This window comes from Acipenser ruthenus, chromosome 30 (assembly GCF_902713425.1).
Source record: "Acipenser ruthenus chromosome 30, fAciRut3.2 maternal haplotype, whole genome shotgun sequence".
In the NCBI taxonomy this organism is placed as follows: Eukaryota; Metazoa; Chordata; class Actinopteri; order Acipenseriformes; family Acipenseridae; genus Acipenser; species Acipenser ruthenus.
Window position 1 is genome coordinate 1,367,089 of NC_081218.1, and position 21,793 is coordinate 1,388,881.

The window sequence follows — 21,793 nt, forward strand, 5'->3', positions numbered from 1 at the left end:
CTAGTGGGCTCTAGGATGTACATCAAAGCCTTGCATTCTACATAACAAGTTGCCATGGAAACTGACTTCTGTACCGGGATATGCTAGAAGATCTATAGAAAAAAAAAACTGTCACTGATTAGATGAAAACCCAGACAATAACATACAGTGTTGCATACAGTACTGACACTGTTGTTAACAAAAATAAAAATACTCTCTGTATTCTGTATTACTGGCTAATAAAAGGGTTTTTGTGGCATTATAAAAGCAATGGAATGATATACTAATGGCAGTAGCTACAAGCCATTGGTAGAGTAGTAACATATGTTGACTCACCATGGAATTACAAAAGTGTAAACTAATACTCAGGCAGTTCATTGCAGTTCTATGGTACCACTGTTTGTTCCAAACCCAAAACAATTGTATCAGAAAAGGGTTAGGGTTATATCGTGCACAAAAATGTACACTTTAAGTGTATTGTAGTTAATGCATAATAACATTGTAATTATGTGTTAGTACACATAGGTTTACTAAGTAACTACTATGTACATACATAGTAATTAGAGACTCAAAGTGTTACCCTGCTGAATTATTATTTGTTCATCCTCCCTGAAGAATTGTGATCTTCAGATATAAACAGTTAAGTATTGTGCCGGTCAAGGATTTGTAACAGAATGTTTCGTTTCGTTTCAGGAACAGTAAGCTGATATACCATGGACAGGCTTGTCTTCTGTGTGCTGATGATTGGCGTGTTGGTGAAGGCTCATAACTGCCCTGGTCGCTGCATCTGCCAGAACATCTCTCCTACCCTGACTTTGCTCTGTGCCAAAACGGGACTCCTGTTTGTGCCGCCCACCATCGACCGCAAAACCGTGGAGCTCCGCCTGACAGACAACTTCATCACCGTTATCCGGAGGAAGGACTTTCTCAACATGACCAGTCTGGTTCATCTCACCTTGTCTAGGAACACCATCAGCCAGATCATGCCTCATGCTTTTGTGGACTTGAGAGCCCTCCGCGCATTGCACATGGATGGCAACAGGCTCAACTCCCTGAAGCACGAGCACTTCAAGGGTCTCGGCAACCTGCGTCACCTCATTTTGGGGAACAACCAGATCCACCATGTGGCTTCTGCCACGTTTGATGAGTTTCTTGGCACCATTGAAGACTTGGATATCTCGTACAACAACCTAGAGACCCTCCCTTGGGAGGCTATTGCCAGGATGACCAACATCAACACCCTCACGTTGGATCACAATCTGATAGATCATATTGAAGAAGGTACCTTCTCCATGCTTCACAAGCTGGTCAGGCTTGACATGACTTCGAACCGGCTGCACAAGCTGCCTCCAGACACCCTGTTCCTGCGGGCTCAAGTCTTGGCCAATGCCAAGGCGTCCAACCCTTCTACTTTGACAGTCAGCTTTGGAGGGAACCCCTTACACTGTAACTGCGAGCTACTCTGGCTCAGGAGGCTTACCAGGGAAGATGACTTGGAGACATGTGCTTCCCCCGATGCCCTTATGGATAAATACTTCTGGTCCATCCAAGAGGAGGAGTTCATCTGTGAACCACCTCTGATCACCAGACACCACGCCTCTAAAGCCTATGTCATGGAAGGGCAAGGGGTGACGTTGAAGTGCAAAGCCGTTGGAGATCCAGACCCTTCCATCCATTGGATCTCTCCCGATGGGAAGCTCATTCAAAACACCTCCAGGACCGTCCTCTTCGACAACGGGACCTTGGACATCTTCATCACCACCCTTAAGGACAGCGGATCTTTCAGCTGCATCGCCTCCAATGCTGCTGGGGAAGCGACTGCCCCCGTTGAGGTCAACATCGTTCCCCTGCCCCTTTTCATCAACAACACCAGCCACATGAAGGAGCCCGACCCTGGCTTGTCGGATATCACCACCTCGTCCAAATCGAGCTCCAATGACACCAAGAACCAAGACAAGAAGGTGGTGGTCGGAGAGCTGACCTCATCCTCTGCCGTCATCAGGTGGCCTTCTGAGCGTCACATCCCTGGCATCCGCATGTATCAGATCCAATACAACAACACCTCTGATGACACACTGGTTTACAGGTAGGAATCCCGCACCTTTGCAGAGGTTCATACTGTAGTAAAGCCGATAACGCATTGGCATCAGTGACAGCTTGGCAACTTTTTTGCATTGTGTCTGAGTACATTCTCAACATCTCCGGGTGTAATTTGATTCAATTTTTCTTGAAGTTGTATCCACAGACTTTCTTTTGTACAGTTGGTACTTTTTGTTATGCATGGAGTCCAATCAACTACAGAAGCAATGAGGTGTTTGAATAAATTTGCACATATATATGGTTCTAGATTAGATTACACTGTGAATCCACTCAACCTCATGCTTAGTCCCTCTACCAGCTGAGCAATGCTTACTGGTCCCCTTGCTGTCATACCTGTTTCATATACTGTACCACACTCCTCATACCTTATCATGTGCTGTGCTGACAATTGGGGATCCGTCAAAGAAACTAGTCACCTAATTCATAGTAATACATTTCAAAACTTGTCATCTCAAAACACTTTTTTTTCTCTACACAAATATAGCATTGATAACACCAATATTAAGGCTATTTTAAGGTTTGGGTTATATTATGCAAAAAAATGTTCACAATAAGTATATTGTAACTATGCATAATAACATTGTATTTATGTGTAAGTACATGTGTATTTACTAAGTAACTACTATGTAAATACACAGTAATTAGAGATTAGATATAAAGTCTTGCCATAATTATTTATAACTTGGTATGTACGTTTCCGAGTTGTGCTGGGCTGTGAGACTTGACACAGCAGGGAGCATGGGCGGGTTGCTAAGCAACCCAGTGAAATGTGGCAACCTTCAGTGTTGACTGGCTCATTGGAAATGTACTGTATGTGTGTAGTGAGTTCAAAATAATTTAGAGAAGCTAAATAATTGATTACTTTTGGATGTTATCTGAATAGTCTGTTAAGGCAATACTAATACAAAATAAAATGTGGGTTTGGGCTCAACTCTATGTTTAATCTCATTTGGCCTCTTCCTATTCTCTCCTACAAATTTGTAAATTAACCCCCAGTAACAGATTTGCTCAGTGAGTGGGTATATTCCTGATCTGTAAGGAAAATTACCTTTTGAAGTGCTTTGCTTTCCTGGAGGCCAATTACATCTGCTGTGTAAAAGGCTACATGGTTTCGGCTTCAGTAGATCGGAATAAACAGGTAGAGAAATGCTTGTCCTGCTCAGACTCAAATACTGTAGAAAGGGGAGACTTTATGGAATATATCTAAGCAGTGTTCATCTGAGTGAAACAGCATCTTGAAGAGACCCCAACCCAAATATGTTGCTGAAAAGCGCATTGGCCTATTTACCGTAATTCTCAGAGGATAACACATCTTTTACAAACACCGGAAAACATTTCTGTATGATATACACCTCTGTGCATTACTAATAAAGTACTTGCTTCTATGTAGTCTATGTATTATACTTGCAGACGCATTACAAGAAGGGCACATTATACCCAAGGCTGTTCAGTTATAGACACCATGTAGAGTGCATATTATATTCTAAAAATTACAGTTGAGATGCTGCTGAATCTGAGTAGTTCTTACAGTTACAGGGTTTTATACATCTCCTGAAAAAATGCTTTGTTCTGCTTTCTGTCAGTTCAAACAGCTGTACCGCCCCACATACAAGAGAGAGTGACTTCTAGTTAGTGCTCCTGATGCTGGGTAAAATCTGCCTATGTGATGTAAAATCCCAGTCAGTCAGGCTGCTGGCACCCCTATACTTTGCTGGTATGGGATTGGGTTTACCACATTTCTCATCTGCTGTCCTACACTTAAATAACATAGCATTTAACCCAGTAATGCTTACTGTTGCTGCTCTTAATAATAAATCTAAGTGTAAGGGATAATTCTGCATGTTGCCTGTGGCTAGAGCTATCATTACATTAAGGGAGAAAAATACATGGAGTAAATGAGTCCACAATTTTCCTAAAACACTTTACATATACTTTTAAACATAATACAATGAGTGAAGCATCAACATACATTTTTTAAATAAAGAAAATTTAAAAGGTTACACGTGACTCCTTATGTAAGCAAACAACCGTGGAAAACAACTTAGCCAGAGTGAGGTGATATTCATATTGGGCATTTCACATTGGGAACAAAAGAGGGGTAAACTACACGACTGGGTACTCTAAATGTTATGTTAAGAAAGCAGTAACACTTTAGATTAGGTATCCGTTATAAGTGATTATAAACAAGCTATAAATGCGTTACTAATGATGCTATTAACAATTACAGACTGATTATAAATAATAAGACTATTGTTGTACACTTTTCGCCTTTGTTTTTTTTGTTTTTGCTATTGTTTACAACAGATATAGTCTGTCTGCTTGTCTTTTCAGTTCTGTTTGTCTTTCTATGCTTGTCTAACCAAGTGTATGGGTCTGCTTTGCTTCTGCAATACAGTTATTATGCACGGTTGGCATTGTTTTATTTGTTTGCTATTGTTTTTAATCACTTATAACGGATACCAAGAAAGCAAAGGAAAAGGTATTTGAATTACATCCTGATTTTGGGCATCATACCAAAGGGGCTTGATTTATTCCAATATGCACTATAGATTTCAACATCCTTGTCATCCATACTGCACAGCACAGAATCAAAGCACTCACAGGTCAGCTCCCCTGTGACCGAGATGCTGCAGAACCAAAGCCCCATTGATTAATTAGCACATGATACGGTTGTCTGCATCATCGCAAACCACTTGATTTCTCTGTCCCTCTTGATGCATATAAAGGTTTCTGTCAGGCTTCAAGTTATCTGCTTAAAAAAGGGTATTTTTAGCCATCTTTGAGCTAAATAAGGGTGTTTTTAGCATCCAATCAATTTACCAAAATACAAAACTCAAACCTGAATATAATATTTTTTCATGTACATTTAAACACTACAGCAGTCCAAAAACATTATTAAAAAATATATGAATCCCTTCCTAAACCAATGATAATGACTACTACGACTACTACTACTAATACTACTACTACTACTACTACTACTAATAATAATAATAATAATAATAATAATAATAATAATAATAATAATAATAATAGACCCTTTCAGTACATTTGGTCCAGCGTCATTACCAGAGCTGACATTCTACTGAGGTCAAACTTAGGTTTCAAGCTATAGCTGCCAGTATTTATATGACTAAGAAAATTAAGGAGTCTTTTGTACTTTACCAGAATTTTTACATGAGCATCATCATCGAAGATGCAAAAAAACAACCAAGGGCACAACCTCAGTGTCCTCGTAGCTAGTTACAGTCATGATTTGGTCAAATATTCTGTTTTACAATAGGTCAACTGGAATAAAGCATATAATTTATTAACAAATATTAATTTGCACAGCGGTATGTGGGCTTCAAAACTGCTGTAAAAATTGTAAGCCCATATATAACAGAATACCACTGCCTAGCACAGAAAATAAAAAACATAGCTTACAGCTGAATCCCTCACCCCACACTGAAGCGAGGGGCTTGAACTGACCAGAGATGAAATGGTCTACATAATTGTGGTGACAAAGAGCCTAAAGACAAGCCCATTAGCCAGAGAGATATTTTAGACCATTGGTATTGTACCCCTATAGCTAAATACATTTGACCTATTCTACTAATTTACAGATTACATGTTGTTTCAGTGTTGTTTAAAAAGTATTCTTGTTTCTTGAAAAGGACATGTCACACCCTGAATGTCATGAGCATTTTCACATATCCAAGCTGTGTCTGTTTGGTTTTTATCCCATTGCTATTTGGCTCAAAGTTGGTTTCCCTGCTGCTTTAAGTATATTGAAAGGCTGAGAACTCCATTTTTCCCTGTCAAAAATACTGACCTTTCCACTTAACTCAAAGTGTGTTTTTGTTATAGTTTCATATCAGCATTTTATCAACTATTTTCTTCCAGCTAGAATACATTTGGGGGCCTACGTAATGCTTATTGGTAATTTATTTTGTTCTGTTTTCAAATCGATTTTGTCCCCTTCAATGCAATACCGATGTTCGTTGAACTTTTTTTGTCAATATCATTCAATAAGTTTTATTTGGTAGCACATAAACATTTAGAATTAAGTACATTTTAACTATGCGTTACAGCATTGTAATTACGTGTAACACCATATGTAAGCTCTGTTGCTCTGAGAAGCACAGTAAAATAAGAATGGTTCAGAAGAATACTATTTTCAGCTTTCTTAAATATTTTTTATTTTTTTATCTATGTATTTTTAAATAAGCATTTAATGGCGGGAATTAATCATACTTATTTTTAATCTTAACCACTAGTTTTAACAAAAAGTGGATAGAGAAAATGTATGATTTATTCAGCAACCTTGGGGCATCATAAAGGAGATCTGAAGAATATATATATATTTTCTAAATATACAGGACTTGGAGAGAAAGAAATACTGCTTAGCTGTTCCCCTGGTTGCTTCTAGCAAAACAAAACTTGCATTATTTGCTTTTGTTAGTACATTTCTTGTTTTGTTGTTCTTTCTAAGATTAGATGTAACCTTAACCTTTGCCCCAAGGCATAGCATATTGATTCCTGATATTGTCAGTTCATGGAAGCTAAAAAAGACAACAACCAAACTATGGAAGAATCTGGGGTATGTTCACCCACAGGGTGCATTGATTATTTAGATTTTTTTCAAGTGTGGTAGGGAGTAATGAGAAGTGATGCATTCGTAGAGAATCCGTCTCAATAAGAAACATCAGTTGAAGAAAACCAGTGCCTTTCATTATCATTTGCAGTATTAATGACACTAGAAAATGTACACATTAAATAAGTGTTGATTCTTAAAGCAATATCATTTGCTCCCTTTTTCTTGTGCTGATTATATATATATTATAAAGGATATACAGTTGTCTAAAAAATCTAACTTTTGCTTCCTGGTATCTTTTCACTTCCTGTGTGGCATAATGTAGCTAGACCATGGGAGTGGAACTGAGTTACAGCACAGGACATAATTCTGAATCAGTTTACATTTAATGGCGTTGTCACTTCCAATTCCATTTCCAATTCCTTTTTAAAATCTATTTCCAATTCTTCAAAAGGAATTATAATGTATATTTTGGACATAATAGTTGTTGTGATTGTTCAACTGTTTTCATTTGAAGCCAATTTAAATGATTAAGAGTGATTTCAATGTAAGTAATTTGTTGCCACTGCGAGCAGCGCATTTTAACAAAATACTGCTAATTGCAATTTTGATCAATGATGGGCTGAGGTTTGGGCATTGATTTTAAAAAGGAATTGGAAATTGAATTAGAGTTGAAAAACAGGAATCGACCCCAACCCTGGTATTTACCTATTTTATTTAAAAAGCTAACTATTCTACTAACTAAACAAGCAAACATTACCACCATAAAAGACACCCAAGACAATTCTTTAGTTAGACTTAAAACTGTTTAATACTGGCAGTTATTTAAACAAATCTATGATTAACAATCTCCCATGCACAACAAAAAGACATCCTAATCTTATTTTTTATTTTGCTTTCCAGGATGATTCCATCAACTAGCAAGACCTTCCTAGTGAATGACTTAGCAGCAGGTCGGGACTATGACCTCTGTGTCCTAGCTGTCTACGACGATGGGATCACCTCTCTGACGGCCACCAGAGTGGTGGGCTGTGTCCAGTTCTCCACTGTCAGCGAGAACAGCCAGTGCAAGTTCATCCATAGCCAGTTCCTTGGAGGAACCATGATCATCGTCATTGGAGGCATCATAGTGGCTTCCGTCCTGGTCTTCATCATCATTCTGATGATCCGTTACAAGGTCTACAACAACCAAGATGACCACACCTCAGCCAAACTGAGCAACGTCTACTCCCAGACCAGCGGCAACCTGGCGGCCATGCAACGTTCCTCCTCTAAGCAAGCAGAGGATAAGAACGAGATCCGGGCTAAGGAGGCCGCCAACAAAGACTGCAAGGCTGTGGTCTTGAAAGTGGATTGCGATAAACCAGAGGCTCCCCAGCCCACCACCACTGTCATCACTGAGGTTCAGCTGCCTCTGGTCCCAATAGAAAAGAGGCAGACACGGACCAGCATAGACCTCCAGCAAGCGGCAGCTATCCTATCTTCAGAGGAGGCCCAGACGGACAGCAGCATAGCGGGTTCCACCATGTCACTCTGCTTGATAGGATCCTCTAAAGGCAACAAAGAGGCTCCCAAGCTTAGTGATAAAAAGAGCACCCTGGGTAACATTGCCCTCCTTCCCAGCGACATTGCAAGAACTCGGCACAGGTTCTCCTTCGATGGGGACTATTCTTTGTTTCAGAGTAACAGTTACCCCAGAAGGGCAAGGACAAGAAGACACATGTCCTCTACCCAGCTAAACGTGGACATGGCTTCTCCTTTGGGGAACCGGAGGGTGATCTTTAGCAGCACAGAGTGGATGTTGGAAAGCACGGTTTGAGACATTATGAGATCTTGGATAGAACTGAGCTGAGAAGAAGCGGATACTCTCTATCGCAGCAGTGCCTTATTACAACAACGTACCAATGGGGGATGCTGCTAGTTAAGATTCTATTTTTTAGGTTTTCTTTTTTGTTCCCCTTTCGGGGATGGAATAACAGAACTTTTGGATTTCTGAGATGTCGGTTTGTTTTTATATATACACCATGATGTTGGATAACTGGAAAGTGCTGTATGATCATTTCCCCTTTAATGTATCAAAAAGCAGGACTGTTTCCACCAGATTCTGGAGGACTCATGCACAGAAGACACAAGATACCACAGACTTCTATCACACCCAGTCTATACAAAAATATATACACATACCAGTAAAATAAATAGACTGTATGATGTTATTGATATTTATTGTATCTGGCTGGCCTAGATAAAAAAAAAAAAAAAAAAAAAAAAAAAAAACATCTGTGTGTGTGTGTGTATTAAATATATAAGGCACATGACTTTGGAAAAAAAAAAATAAAAAAAAAAAACATTTGAGTGTTGACAACAAGTTTTTACATTAAAAACCTGTGCCATCACATGTTCCCTTTCTTTAACATATCAACATTTGGACCACCAATACCTGGGATAAGGGTATTAAAGCTTTTGTGTGGCTTAACGTGGCCTTCTTGTCGTCTTTCTTTGCTTTTCATATCTGATTTATAACTCGTAAGTTTAAACTGGTTGTGCTGGGTCAGGGCACTGGTTGAGCAGCTGGTCAAACTGGTCCAAGAAAATAATAATTTGTCTTAACGTGGATTTAAGCTTGTACTGTATCTAGGTATCTGATTTGGAGAAAAAATGTTACAGTGGGAGCAGAACCACTGAGACTGATTGTAAACACTATAATATAGCCAAGGAAATGAGGAAAAAGGCGATTAAAATGACATTTTAAAGATAATCTTGTTGAAGCACTTAGCTTCCTTTCCAGTAGTCACTGCATGCTGTTTTAAAGCTGAGAGCAATGCCATTGTCCATGACAGACAGCATTACAAAACCTGAATGGATGATTCTAGTGTAAATATATTCAAATTAATTCCTCGTGTAGTCAGCTGTTGATGCACACTCGGCCTGCTTCAGGCTGGTGTTCACCGAGTCAATGGAATATTGCGTTCTGTTGCCATGGTGATTAATAGTAGGGGAGTGTGCTTTGTCATCTTTATTTATATGAGATCCCTAACATGTCAGACTTTTAAATAAAAGCGTGCAGAATATATATATATATATATATATATATATATATATATATATATATATATATATATATATATATATATATATTGCTGTAAACCTTGTAACTGTATATCCCTTTCAGTCATGATTATTTAATTTTTGTTTAGAAATTGTAAAACCATTTGTGTGAACTCTATGGGGTTCGAGGTTACCTTGCTAAAACTTTGAAAAAAACACATTACCTAAACTGGATACATAGATAGGAAATTTAACATGGTACAATTATGCACACGGTGACTGAAATGCGATACGCCTGCTGGGAGTCCAGTAAGAGAGCATTACATGCTTCGTTTGCAGGGGCATAAAGCACTTTAATTATTGATTTTTTACTGTGGTTTTTATTAATAACATAATACATAACTTGCTGTATACCGTAAAACTTCCAATAATTGCAGAGTCTCAAATAACCACCGGTCTCTAATAGGCGCTGGAGCTACTGCGACAAAGTGTAAATAAACGCCGAGTCTCTTTCAAACGACGGGTTATGAATATAATGCACGTCATACTGGATGTTCCCACCAATACACCCAAACGGCTGTACAGTGAGTTTACCAAGTCAGGAAATACTGTTAATAATAATAAAAATTAAAAAAAGTTAAAATATAGTAAAAAGGCAACCCTGTTAATATCAGAAAACAAGTTTGTAATTGGCTTTCAGCACGCCAAAAAAAAAAGCTTCAAAACTGGGTTTAAAATGTAATAACGGCATATTAAAAACTTTCTGCATTACGTGTACCTTAAATTAAGTTTTCTTATTATTCATCCTGGGGGTCACTTTCATCGCTGTCACTTATGAACAGTTCATTACGCTCAAGCTCCTCCTCATCTTCCTCAACTTCAATATCAATGACAGATCCCTGTGCCTTCTTGCACTCAATGGACAGTAGCTCTTTTCCAGATGTACACGGTCCCCCTTCTACACAACAATGAATCTGGTCATCTTCGCTTCTGTCCAGAGCTGTAGTCCACAAGCCTTGAATGACTTTTTCACAAGCTCCACATTTGTTTAACCAAGCTTCCAGGACCCACAGGACCAGCAGACAACGTGATGTGAGGTGACGTGAAGTTACCACCTGAAGTATACTGCTTGTCTTGTATTATTCATGTTTTTGAGCATTTTTGAGAGCGTGTTGTGCACCAACAGTATAAAATTATTTTCCGATATTTACAGGGTTGCCTTTTTTCGTGTTAACAGTATTTCATGCGGCTGTTTTGCAATGAAGATGCTTTACTGGTTCATTTTCCTTCGTTTGTCCATGCTTACCAATGTACAAGTTTGAGGCTGAACAATAAAGAAATGATTTTTTGATAAAGCTGATACTGATTGCATTTATTGTTAATTTTAAAACCATGTTTTGAAGGTTTTTTTTTTTTTTTTTTAATTGTGCTGTAAGCCTACCATAATAAACTCTTGTATTCCAATATTTACAGGGCTGTTTTTTTAGTGGATTATTATTATTATTATTATTATTATTATTATTATTATTATTATTATTATTATTATTATTATTATTAACAGTGGTAGAAACAATTGAGTTTTTCTATGCAGATTCGTTTTTCTGCTTGTTCATTTTCCAACGTTTTGCTTATCCTTGTTTACCAATGTATACAAAAATAAATAAATATTAATACGTTTGCTTTAAATTGGGGGGGGGGTATGTACAATACAACAGAATTTTTTTATAAAATAAAACTTTTACTTAATACAAACTGACACTCAACCTTTTAATGACTTTGATGGAATGTTGTAATTTAGTTATGTCTTTGCTATAAGGTTGTGTGATAGTCACTGGGGCTACTGGTAAATATTGTAAATAAATGCTGGGGCGTTTAAAATAAGTTTTACGATATATATTGTGTAACAGGTCACAGCTGCTCAGCTTATTAACGCAAGAACTTTCTGGTTTAATTTGAAAACGCATCCTTCAGTGTGGCTGAGCAGAGATGTCAAAGGGGAGTTGGATGTCAATATCTGAAACCTACAGCAGGGGTAGTTGTCACTGTTGACACCACCCTATGCCCCCTTACTAATGATCAGGTGCCACTAATCTGAGCCATTAAGCTCTTCCTCAGAGTAATTAGAGGAATGATCAAATCCATAATACAGCTTTCACCTGAGTATGGAGGGTATTACATTAGCAGCTTATTTGATGCAGGAAAAGACCCAGGCAACTATGGATGGAGATATGCAGGGGCCTACCGATTGTGATTATTGTGTCTTCAATCTTCATGTCCCAGATAAAACACTAGCTGGGTTAAAAAACACTTTTTGGCCACATTTGTGCAGCTTTATGACATACAGAAGAAGAAGGAGGAGTTGTTCTGCCAAGATTGGTTCAATTTTGAGCTGCTAAATTGTTTTGACAGTAATCCCCTAGATAATTCATGACCTAGGACACAAGGATACAAATCTCAAACCAAAATGCAATTGTGTTTAATTTACAACAATACTTAGAACACAGGATCTTGATAATAATTTAACCCAGAACTGTTTTAATTTAAGTGGCATGGATGAATGATAGACAACACATATTGTAGAATTGAGCGCATCATTTCCCTGGCACGAGGTGAATCTTTGATTATAGCTAGCTAGGACATTGTCCAGATTTTCATATGTGAATATTTTTTTAGTGTGTACTACTGGTTTCAGGATAGGTGCCAGACCCCTGGAGAATAACTTTATTAAATGTGTTACAGATTGTCACTTGTACTACGGTAGCCAGATCCTGGAATTAAGCATTTTAAGGGTTTGGGGTTTATCGGAGTAAATGAAGGTTTAATCCAATTACTTCAAGGTTTGGAAATGATCTGTGTTAATGTAATAACGAAATATATGCAAACTGTAAGTTTTGGAAATATAATTAAGAAAATGAAAAAATGAACTATGCTTTCCTCATTTCGACACAGGCTATTATCATTAATACTACATTCTTGTTCATACATTGTGTAAAAAAAAAAAAAAAATATATATATATATATATATATATATGACACCAGTACATTGTAACTATGCACAATAACATTGTAATTATGTGTAAGTACTAAGAATTTACTAAGAAACTACTATGTAAATACACAGTGATTAGAGGCGCTTAATGTAAAATGTTATCAAAATACCTTGGTACTGTACTCACTCGTTTGAACAATTCCATGAAGAGGATAACATTCACATAATTTTGACATACAGTACTGAGCAGGGGTTGGGGGGGGGGGTTGCAATTTCCTTCATGGCGGCATAATTGGGGGGGGTTAGGGTAACAAACCTGGTAGGGTTGAGCACTACAGTAAAACCACTTCCAAAATAACCATATAGCCTTTAGGTCAGTTTGTAACATGTCTTCCCAAAGTTTATTCAGAGATTCGAACCAAGCAGCCTGCTGTGGAGATCAAAGCCCCCGGTTCCCATCAGCAATTCAAAGGGATTTATTGTGCGCATGCATATAGTATAAATCATCACATTCAATTTGGCAAGATCACGGTATGCAAGCCTCCAAGTGCAAACATCTTCAAAATAATTTATTGAATAATGTATTTAAAGGCATAGAGGATTTGTTGGATCAAACGAAAGGGGTGCAAGGTTGAAATAAACAGTGTAGACCTCAAGAGGCTTCCGCTAATGAATCCAAGATTGAGGTCACAAACTCTATCTGTACACCTTACAGAAAAGTAAAAAAATACGCCATTGGGATACCATTGCAATACCTTGGAGTAATCCTTACACAACCTGTAAACAGACCACATCATTACCTTCAATGGAAACTCGTTGGATTGGAATAAATGTTGCATAGTGGTCCTGATATGGTACCATGGACCCAAATTACTACAATGCATTACCATTGGTGTGTATTGATTTATGCCATTATTATTAAAATATCTGGTACCATACAATCAACAGCAGCATTATACTATTTTTCATTGTGCTACCATTAAAAATAACAGGTCTTGCAAACCAATAATTTGTTCCTAAGTAAAACAATGATTATTTAATTACAAATGAACTTTGCATACTCCCCAAGCTCTATTTATTATTATTTTTTTTAAATGCGTTACGATCAGGAACCTACAAAATTACTCAGATTTTGTTTTTTGCGGATGAACAATTACCTGCCAGGAAACATTTAAATAAGCTAAGATGTATGATGTACTGTTCATGACTGAAGTCAGGAGAAAGTGCTTTACAAGTCCAGTACAGCAAGAAGTACAATATATATATATATATATATATATATATATATATATATATATATATATATATACAATAAACCAGGCTGCACTATATAGTCTTGAGTAAGATGACAAAACAAGAGAAACACAAGCCTTCAAAGGTAGACAACTCTAGCTAGCCTTGAGCCAAGCAACAGAAGGTAAAGGAGTGAATATTGGTGAGTAAACCATCAAAGGTCCGAAAATAGCATGTCTTTACAGAACGTCAATTCAAACATGTCAGTTTTGAAAACCAGTCCTGATTTGAAGAGCTGTTTAGGGTTGTGAAAACTGTCCATTATACAAAGATCAAATAGTTCCCCAAAGAACCACTGATTGCTCAGTGTCTTTTGCTTGAGTTTGATAATACAGCAGACTATAGAAGGAGTACATAGTAACTCACATTATTATTATTATTATTATTATTATTATTATTATTATTATTATTATTATTATTATTATTAACTATTTAGCTGCTTTATATTGATCAAGTGCTGAGAGATCAAGCAGTGTATAACTTATACCGGATCTCATTTATATTACATTGATTCAAATCCAACGTCAGAGAACGACTGGGCCAATCGCATTGTTCCAGATTACCCAGTTTTTATTTGCCCAATCGCATTCGTGGAATAACTACAGTACTCCCTGAAATTTCTTGGTGTATCCTCTATGTATTTGATAGTACTCTACTTAAAATTCACTTTTTAGATATTGCAGATTTGAATTATTATTTGATATTTGTATTAGTGCTGCCATTGTGTATGCTGATGTGCCAGGGAGGCCACAAGTAGGCTGATCCCTGGAGCTAACATTACACTTCAGCCACCAACAGCGGGCCAATAGGAAATCCACATCACCTGGAGGAAAAACACTGCAGGCTCATATATTACAGAGAAGCTACATCGTGGCTGGTCCCCACCACTATCTTCTCATGTTAACTTGGTGAAAGCCAAGTCCAATATTAGCATGAAGTAAATAACAGCTACTTTCATGTAATACAAATCAGTTTAGGAGCATAATATCAGAAATGAAATCATTTTCCGTTTTTTTGTTTTTTTTTTACATAGTGCTATTTCAGAATGTTGTTACCTTGAATGTTAAAATAGCAGATTCAGTGATAAATTTCCTAAATTTCAGAGCAACAGAGACACCATCTTTTTCACACATTTGATTTCCTACAATCCTGCCTGAGAAAACCCATTTGTTATATGAGCACATTTGAGGTCCCAACAAACACAAAACTACTGCTGCATATAGTATCAGGAGTCAAACTATCTGACAGTGTAAACCAAATGGATGGTAGAGAAAGCCTTATTGCTTTTTGAAAATTGCAATTAAAAAAATAAGGTGACAGTATTTAGATTTGCCACTGTATACATCATTGACATTTTTTTTTATACTGTATTTTAAAATATGTCTTGATGCTTTTTTAACATAGCACAGCAATACACAGAAGATTGTATTCAATCCTCGCTTAATCAAAAGTCATGATAAAAAAGGGACATAAAATATAAATGTCTTGCCAAGCTGACATTTTTGCCTGCTAGGTTCACCAAATAAAAATTACAGAAAAAGAGCAGTGAATATTACTTTGCATATATATTAGATCTTTAGTGTACTACATGAAAAAAATAAATGTATCAAACATTAGACAGAACCTAATATCACTGATGTAAGCTAGTACATTTGTGTAAGGACTAACACCACTCATGTGTTACTGTGTATTAATTGTGACAGCAATAGTAACACAATTCCACACTGTATGTAAAAAATAGAACCTGTCTCACTGATTTGTATGTCTTGTTCTTTCAATGGCTTGAATCTTGAAGGAACTTTCCAAAAGAAATCCAGTGCAAGAATTATATTGCATTCTACAAGCCTATTTGAGTTTGTTGAAGACATATCGTACTGTATGTGTGTTCTGTATCTTTATCTATTGTTAGATCATGATTTGCCAAACTAATTAATGTTATTTTCCATGCTTCCGACCCCTAATAGCTGAACTTATGAAGTGTTAATGGAAGTTTATTTCTACCCTCCCTGTGTAACTGTGATACTGTAGAAAGATTTTTCATTTAATGACTTACAGCAGCTGAGGAGTTACACTTTACTGTTTCACACTCCTATTGATCATTTCTAAAAGCACTTCACAAATTCAGCTTTTAGGAGTCATAATCACATTCGTTAGAAAGCCTAGTAAAAACTGAAAGCATAAAGGTGGCTGTGTGGTCCAGTGGTTAAAGAAAAGGGCTTGTAACCAGGAGGTGCTCGCTTCAAATCCCACCTCAGCCACTGACTGAGCAAATCACTTAACCTCCTTGTGCTCCGTCTTTCGGGTGAGACGTTTTCGGGTGAGACGTTTTTGTAAGTGACTCTGCAGCTGATGCATAGTTCACACACCCTAGTCTCTTTAAGTCGCCTTGGATTAAGGCGTCTGCTAAATAAACAAATAATAAAATAATAATAAACTATAGAGGATGACAGAGAACACACATAAAGTAGCAAGTTATTAAACAGGCGAGAAATTAATTCTTCCAATTGCTGATTTCAGTTTTTCAATTTGCAAGCGAGCGTGAAATACTGTGGCTATAACTTTTTCAGATACAGCACATACAACCCCAAAATGCTTTCACCAGCAAAACATCAATGGCATGGATCGAAATACAATACATCTCCCAAACCGAACACTGAGTAGTATTTAGACAGAGCCAAGATCAGCTACTAAGTCTTGACTCTGTGGTCTGGGTAGATCAATGGAGGAAGTGTCCGAGGGAGAGGAGATTGTCAGGAGAGGAATGGTTCATCTTTGCCTGTGACACAAACAAGCTACACAGCATTCCATCAATCAGGGGATTAAAGCAGCGAGGATGCAGCAGGAGCCGAGAGACTAAGTACGGGAACAAATAGAGGCAAAGAGGAATGGAAAGGTCAGAGAACAGATATGCTTTTTGGTTTCCACAGTGCTAATAGGTATACTGTAGCTGACCAAATCATTGTATATACTGTAAGTATCTAGCATATTAGACAAAAAGGAACAACGCTAGATTTACGTTTTAATTATGGCGGTGCTAGATTTACGTTTTAATTATGGCGGCGCTGTCCTTATAGCTGCTTTTAAAAATGACCAAATACCAAAATGTATATCAACAACTTGCTGTTTTTAATGCTGTAGTAATACTTCATAAAATGGGTATTAACAATGAAGTGCATAAAAAGGGCAAATTAAACAAGACATATGTGGGCAAACTAGTGCAGCCCCCCAAAATCCTATGTGGGCCAAGTTGTGTCCTGATTCAACTGTGCCATTTTTATATAACATCTTTATACAGTTAACCCCTTTCTCTAGCTTGTTCCTTTTGTAGATATCACATCCTTACTCAGTAAGTGTTAATATATCACATTAGAATGTATCTATCTGTCTTGCAGTTGTGCAGATGCAGAACCGCAGGGAAAATCACACCGTTCCCAATTATATTGCATTGCTAAACAGCTGCAGAGCTTGATCTAGGGAAAATCATTCTCTGGATTGAGCTGTTTGATTTAGGTTTAAACAGACATTGCAGATGTTATATAAACAGAGTGCACACAAAGGGCTTTGTTTATTTCATTCGTGGCCAAAAGTTTTGCATCACCTAAAATTTTAGGATTGAGCCATAATAATAATAAAACAATAAAATACATAAATACATTATATATATATATATATATATATATATATATATATATATATATATATATATATATATATATATATATGAACATTATTTTGATATTTCATTTAACATCATGTAATCAAAGAAACTACAAAATGGTATTGCAAAAGTGTACAGGACGCCATAATAGTAGTACAGTATTTCATGTTAGATTTCAAAATGTCAAGTTTTTTCAATTTTTGTCAGTTTTTCGTTAAGTACTATGGAAAACAACAAAGCGGTGTGTAATTCCATATGGTAACATAACCTTATTCAGCAGGTTTCATTCCACTTTATGAAGCAAAATGTGTTCATTCTATCGGGTGATGCAAAACATTTGGCCATAGCTGTACCTATCAGTTCTCTGAATCATTGAAAGGACATTTGCCATTGAGGTCAGCACAACAGCTCAGGAGATGCATGCACAAAACCTTGCTAAAACTTCTACTCTGCTCCTACTCTGACCTTGAGAAGAATTCAAATTGCCAGGCTCAACGTGTCTTCTTCTGGTTTCATTATATAGAGGCTTGCTGCAAGCCTTTCTCCTCCACCTCCCCACCGCCTCCTTTGCAACTGTATCACCCTTCTGGGGGTCAGTGGTCTTGGTAACCTCTGGCCATCGTCAGAGGTCGCACCTCAAATGAGGGCGGCTCCTATTGGTCTAGAAGGGGAGATCCTGGGCCAAACAGCCAATCTTCTCACACTACACTTTACACTTTACTTTGCAATGCTGAGCTTTGATCTTTGAACAGTACTGAAACAGCTGTCCTCTGATTGAAATGATATGCACTCATTTTAATGTCATTATCAATACAATAAATATAAATGTTGTGGCTGGTAGACATACATTTGTTCTGGCTGTTGTAACAAAGCCCGGCATGTGTGCTGCTTGACATTCACACTAATGAGATCCATTGATGTCTCAACAGCCAAACACTGTTGCGTTATGGTATGACTATTTGTATGGGAAGCGTGAGACTGCTTCAGGATTTCATTTTGGTTTTCAAAGATGTCTGTGCATGTATAAGTTAAGAGCTGTGAAGCTTGTAAATGGACAAAAAACAGCTCGGAACGTTATCAGTAACCAAGGGCTTGTCATGGGTATTCATTATTAGCTAACAAAATATATTCTTTAATCTTACTGTACAGTTCTCAAATGTGCAATTGGAAAAGCAACACATTAATATGATAGTTGCAAGGACTATGTATGACAGTGTAATAATGAAACTATTGTGGATTGCCTGCTAACATGTATGTGGATCCCTTTGTTCTCCATAAACCTAGCTACTACAGGCTAAACAAGTCATTCACAATGTATTTGGAAACCTCCAATAGATTGTAACCTATAAATCATGTTATATCTGTACATCAGTAAGTCAAACCCATTGTGTAAGTCTGGCTTAACAGTGTTTGGTCTACAAATCCACAGTCTTGAAAAAGACTTATTAGATAAGTAAATAGGACATTGTTTGGTCTTTCAATATCCATCCAGGCAGCATCTTAGACTACTCGTCTTTTTTTCAAATATATTTCGCACATTATTGAATATAATAACCATATGCAGAGCTGAAGAGACGTTACCTTACCGACTTTCTTTCATTCTCGTTTTGACAGACTAATGCTATCACAGTGATATGAACAATCTATATCCTCTGATAACTCACAACAGCAGGCTCTCCAATGGATGGCTCTTAAGCCATATACTGCATGGCCCATTGAGCTCCAAAATACATCTCTTGATGGTTATAAATGGGTTTGATTGATGTTTAAATATACAACGTGTAATAAGCGGAAAATCACTGATTCCAGTCAGCTTTCCAGCAGTTATAAAGTACAGTCAAATCAGTAGAAAATCCGATCAAATTCAAATACAAGCAAAATAAAGAATACAGTAAATAATGACATTTAAGAGCGAATTTGACTAAGAGCATCTATATATTTGCTTATAACAGTGAATCCCATTAAGAGCATGTGGATAAATGGATAAGAACGATTTCAAATAAGAGCAATTACAAAAAGCTTGGCTACGGTTAGCTTTAAGAGTAAAATCAACTACAAGATACAGAAAACTGTTACAATTAAGAGCAGTAATAGAATACAGCAACATATGGGGCAGTTCAGTGCAAGTGCAGGAAGATGCAAGTACTGGTACAATTGGGTGCCATCTAGTCTAGTATAATCTGGAGTTGTGAGGTTTACAATGCACTTGATGTGTACATCTTATTGCATGATTGTGGCAATGTGCCCCGCCCCTGTGTGCATATTATGTGTTGTATGTTGCGTGCGTGTGTTAATGTTGGTGTATAGATTGGTACACGGGATAAAACGGGTCTGTGTTTCACGTGTGATTTAAAAAGTGTAGATTTGTATTTAGGCACGAGGAAGGCACAAATAACTTCACGTGCTGGTTAAATGTAATATGTAAGCACGGGGTTGCACAGAATTAATTCACGTGCTGGGATTCAAGTGAATAATTAATTAGTAATTGAATCCCAGCACAACAGTATATATAGAGACACGTAGCATTCACTCGAGGTTGTGTGTTCAGTGAGTGGAGAACGGGATTGGAGACGGAGGTAATTGTAAAAGTAAAATAAGAAGTTAAATCTGCTCACCGTGTTTTGTTCGTCTGTCTGTGCACTGTTTAGTTCGTTTTGTTTGTCTTTTTATTTTGGTGTATAGTGCCGTGTCCTGTGTTTTTGTTTCAAACCTTTTATTTTCTGTGCTGTTTATTAAATGCTGAGCGAAAGCATTCGCTCAGCTCCACCAAACCACAAGTCTCTGTCTGTTTATTTCCTGCTTCTGGTCTGACGCCACCCACTCCGGCCGTCTTTGTGACAATGATATATCCCTAACCCTAACCATTTTCTGATAAAATAGTGTACTTACAGATATTATGGAAAACGATGTACACATTAATTACATTGTAACTATGCATAATAGCATTGTAATTATGTATAAGTACACATGCATTTACTAATTAACTAATATACACAGTAATTAGAAACACGTAATGTAACGGGAGCTGCTGTACTGTAATATCAGGACTAATTAGAACAAGTAAAATAAACCTTTTTTTAATGACAAACGTTTCGATAAAAATGTACAAAGTAAATACTATCAGGACAATACAAAATGCAACCACATTGCTGTAGTAAAAAAAGAAAGAAAGAAAGAAAGAAAAAAGAAAGAAAGGGTTATTAATAATCCCATACTTCACGTCCACTGTCCGAGGCACAGTAAAGATGACTAAAAGACTCAATTGTCAGTGACAAGTTAAATTCACAAGCCCTGAGTCTATGATTTAGCAACACGATAGAGATTGACCTCTTAAATTACAGCAGAGTCGCAACGTATTCTGCTGTGACATGAGGTCGGCGTTCTCTGTATTAACCCGTAATGAATCGTCTGATTAGATTCTGAGCCATCTGGAGAGGACAGACTGAGCACGTCTTCTCTATCGCTTTTTTCTGTGCTTGATGCACACAGTTTGCGAGAAGATGGTTTAAAATAGGAAATGATAAATTACCTACCTATCTGTCTGTCTGCCAACCAAATTGTTTTCAATGGCAATGCAGGCAGAGGAAATTTAATACTTGGTAAATTGTTGCTTAACGGTAATGAGAATATGTTTACATTTCTTATTAAGTAAGGCTATTGTCTTTGTTTGGATGAGCAGTATCACTGGCAGCCTGAGATATTGATCTTAGAAAAGTCCTCTGTAAACTCCATGCATGAAATGTTATATTGATCACATGTGCATGCATTCATGCATGAATTAACACTTCTCACAATCCCCTGGTGGGGGTGAGTAAGAGGGTATGAATGCATACCTTTTACATGTGATCAACATAATTTGTTACGAAGAAAAATTTAATGAATACAGGAAATTACATCCACATGATTGAACAGGGCTGAATTCAAAATGAATTACTTCAGAACTCAGAGCAAGTGCATACGATATTAAATTACTCTGCGTGTCTGAAAGTTATGCGGTTGTCTTTTTATGACTTTTCCTAAATACAGGTATTATAATCCCGCCCACCCAGAATCACCAAAACACTCATTTTGACCACCTTTTATAATACATATTTTAATTTTGAATATAACCTACAATATTCTATATATATATATATATATATATATATATATA

General features: G+C 37.1%; 1 protein-coding gene and 1 long non-coding RNA gene across 7 annotated transcripts in view; one reads left to right on the forward strand and one right to left on the reverse strand.

Moving 5' to 3' along the window:
* The window catches only part of LOC117394878 (leucine-rich repeat and fibronectin type III domain-containing protein 1-like), a 223,088-nt gene extending 213,960 nt beyond the window's left edge, over nucleotides 1–9,128 (forward strand). For all 6 annotated transcript variants that reach the window (XM_059004622.1, XM_059004624.1, XM_059004623.1 and 3 more), the window contains 2 exons: nucleotides 673–2,065; nucleotides 7,559–9,128. In XM_059004622.1, coding sequence (XP_058860605.1) covers nucleotides 693–2,065; nucleotides 7,559–8,474 — 2,289 coding nt within the window. In that variant the 5' untranslated portion in view covers nucleotides 673–692 and the 3' untranslated portion in view covers nucleotides 8,475–9,128. The remainder of the gene's footprint in view (nucleotides 1–672; nucleotides 2,066–7,558) is intronic.
* Nucleotides 1–21,793, reverse strand: part of LOC131702735 (uncharacterized) — a 131,453-nt gene that overhangs the window by 44,509 nt on the left and 65,151 nt on the right. The window lies entirely within an intron of this gene.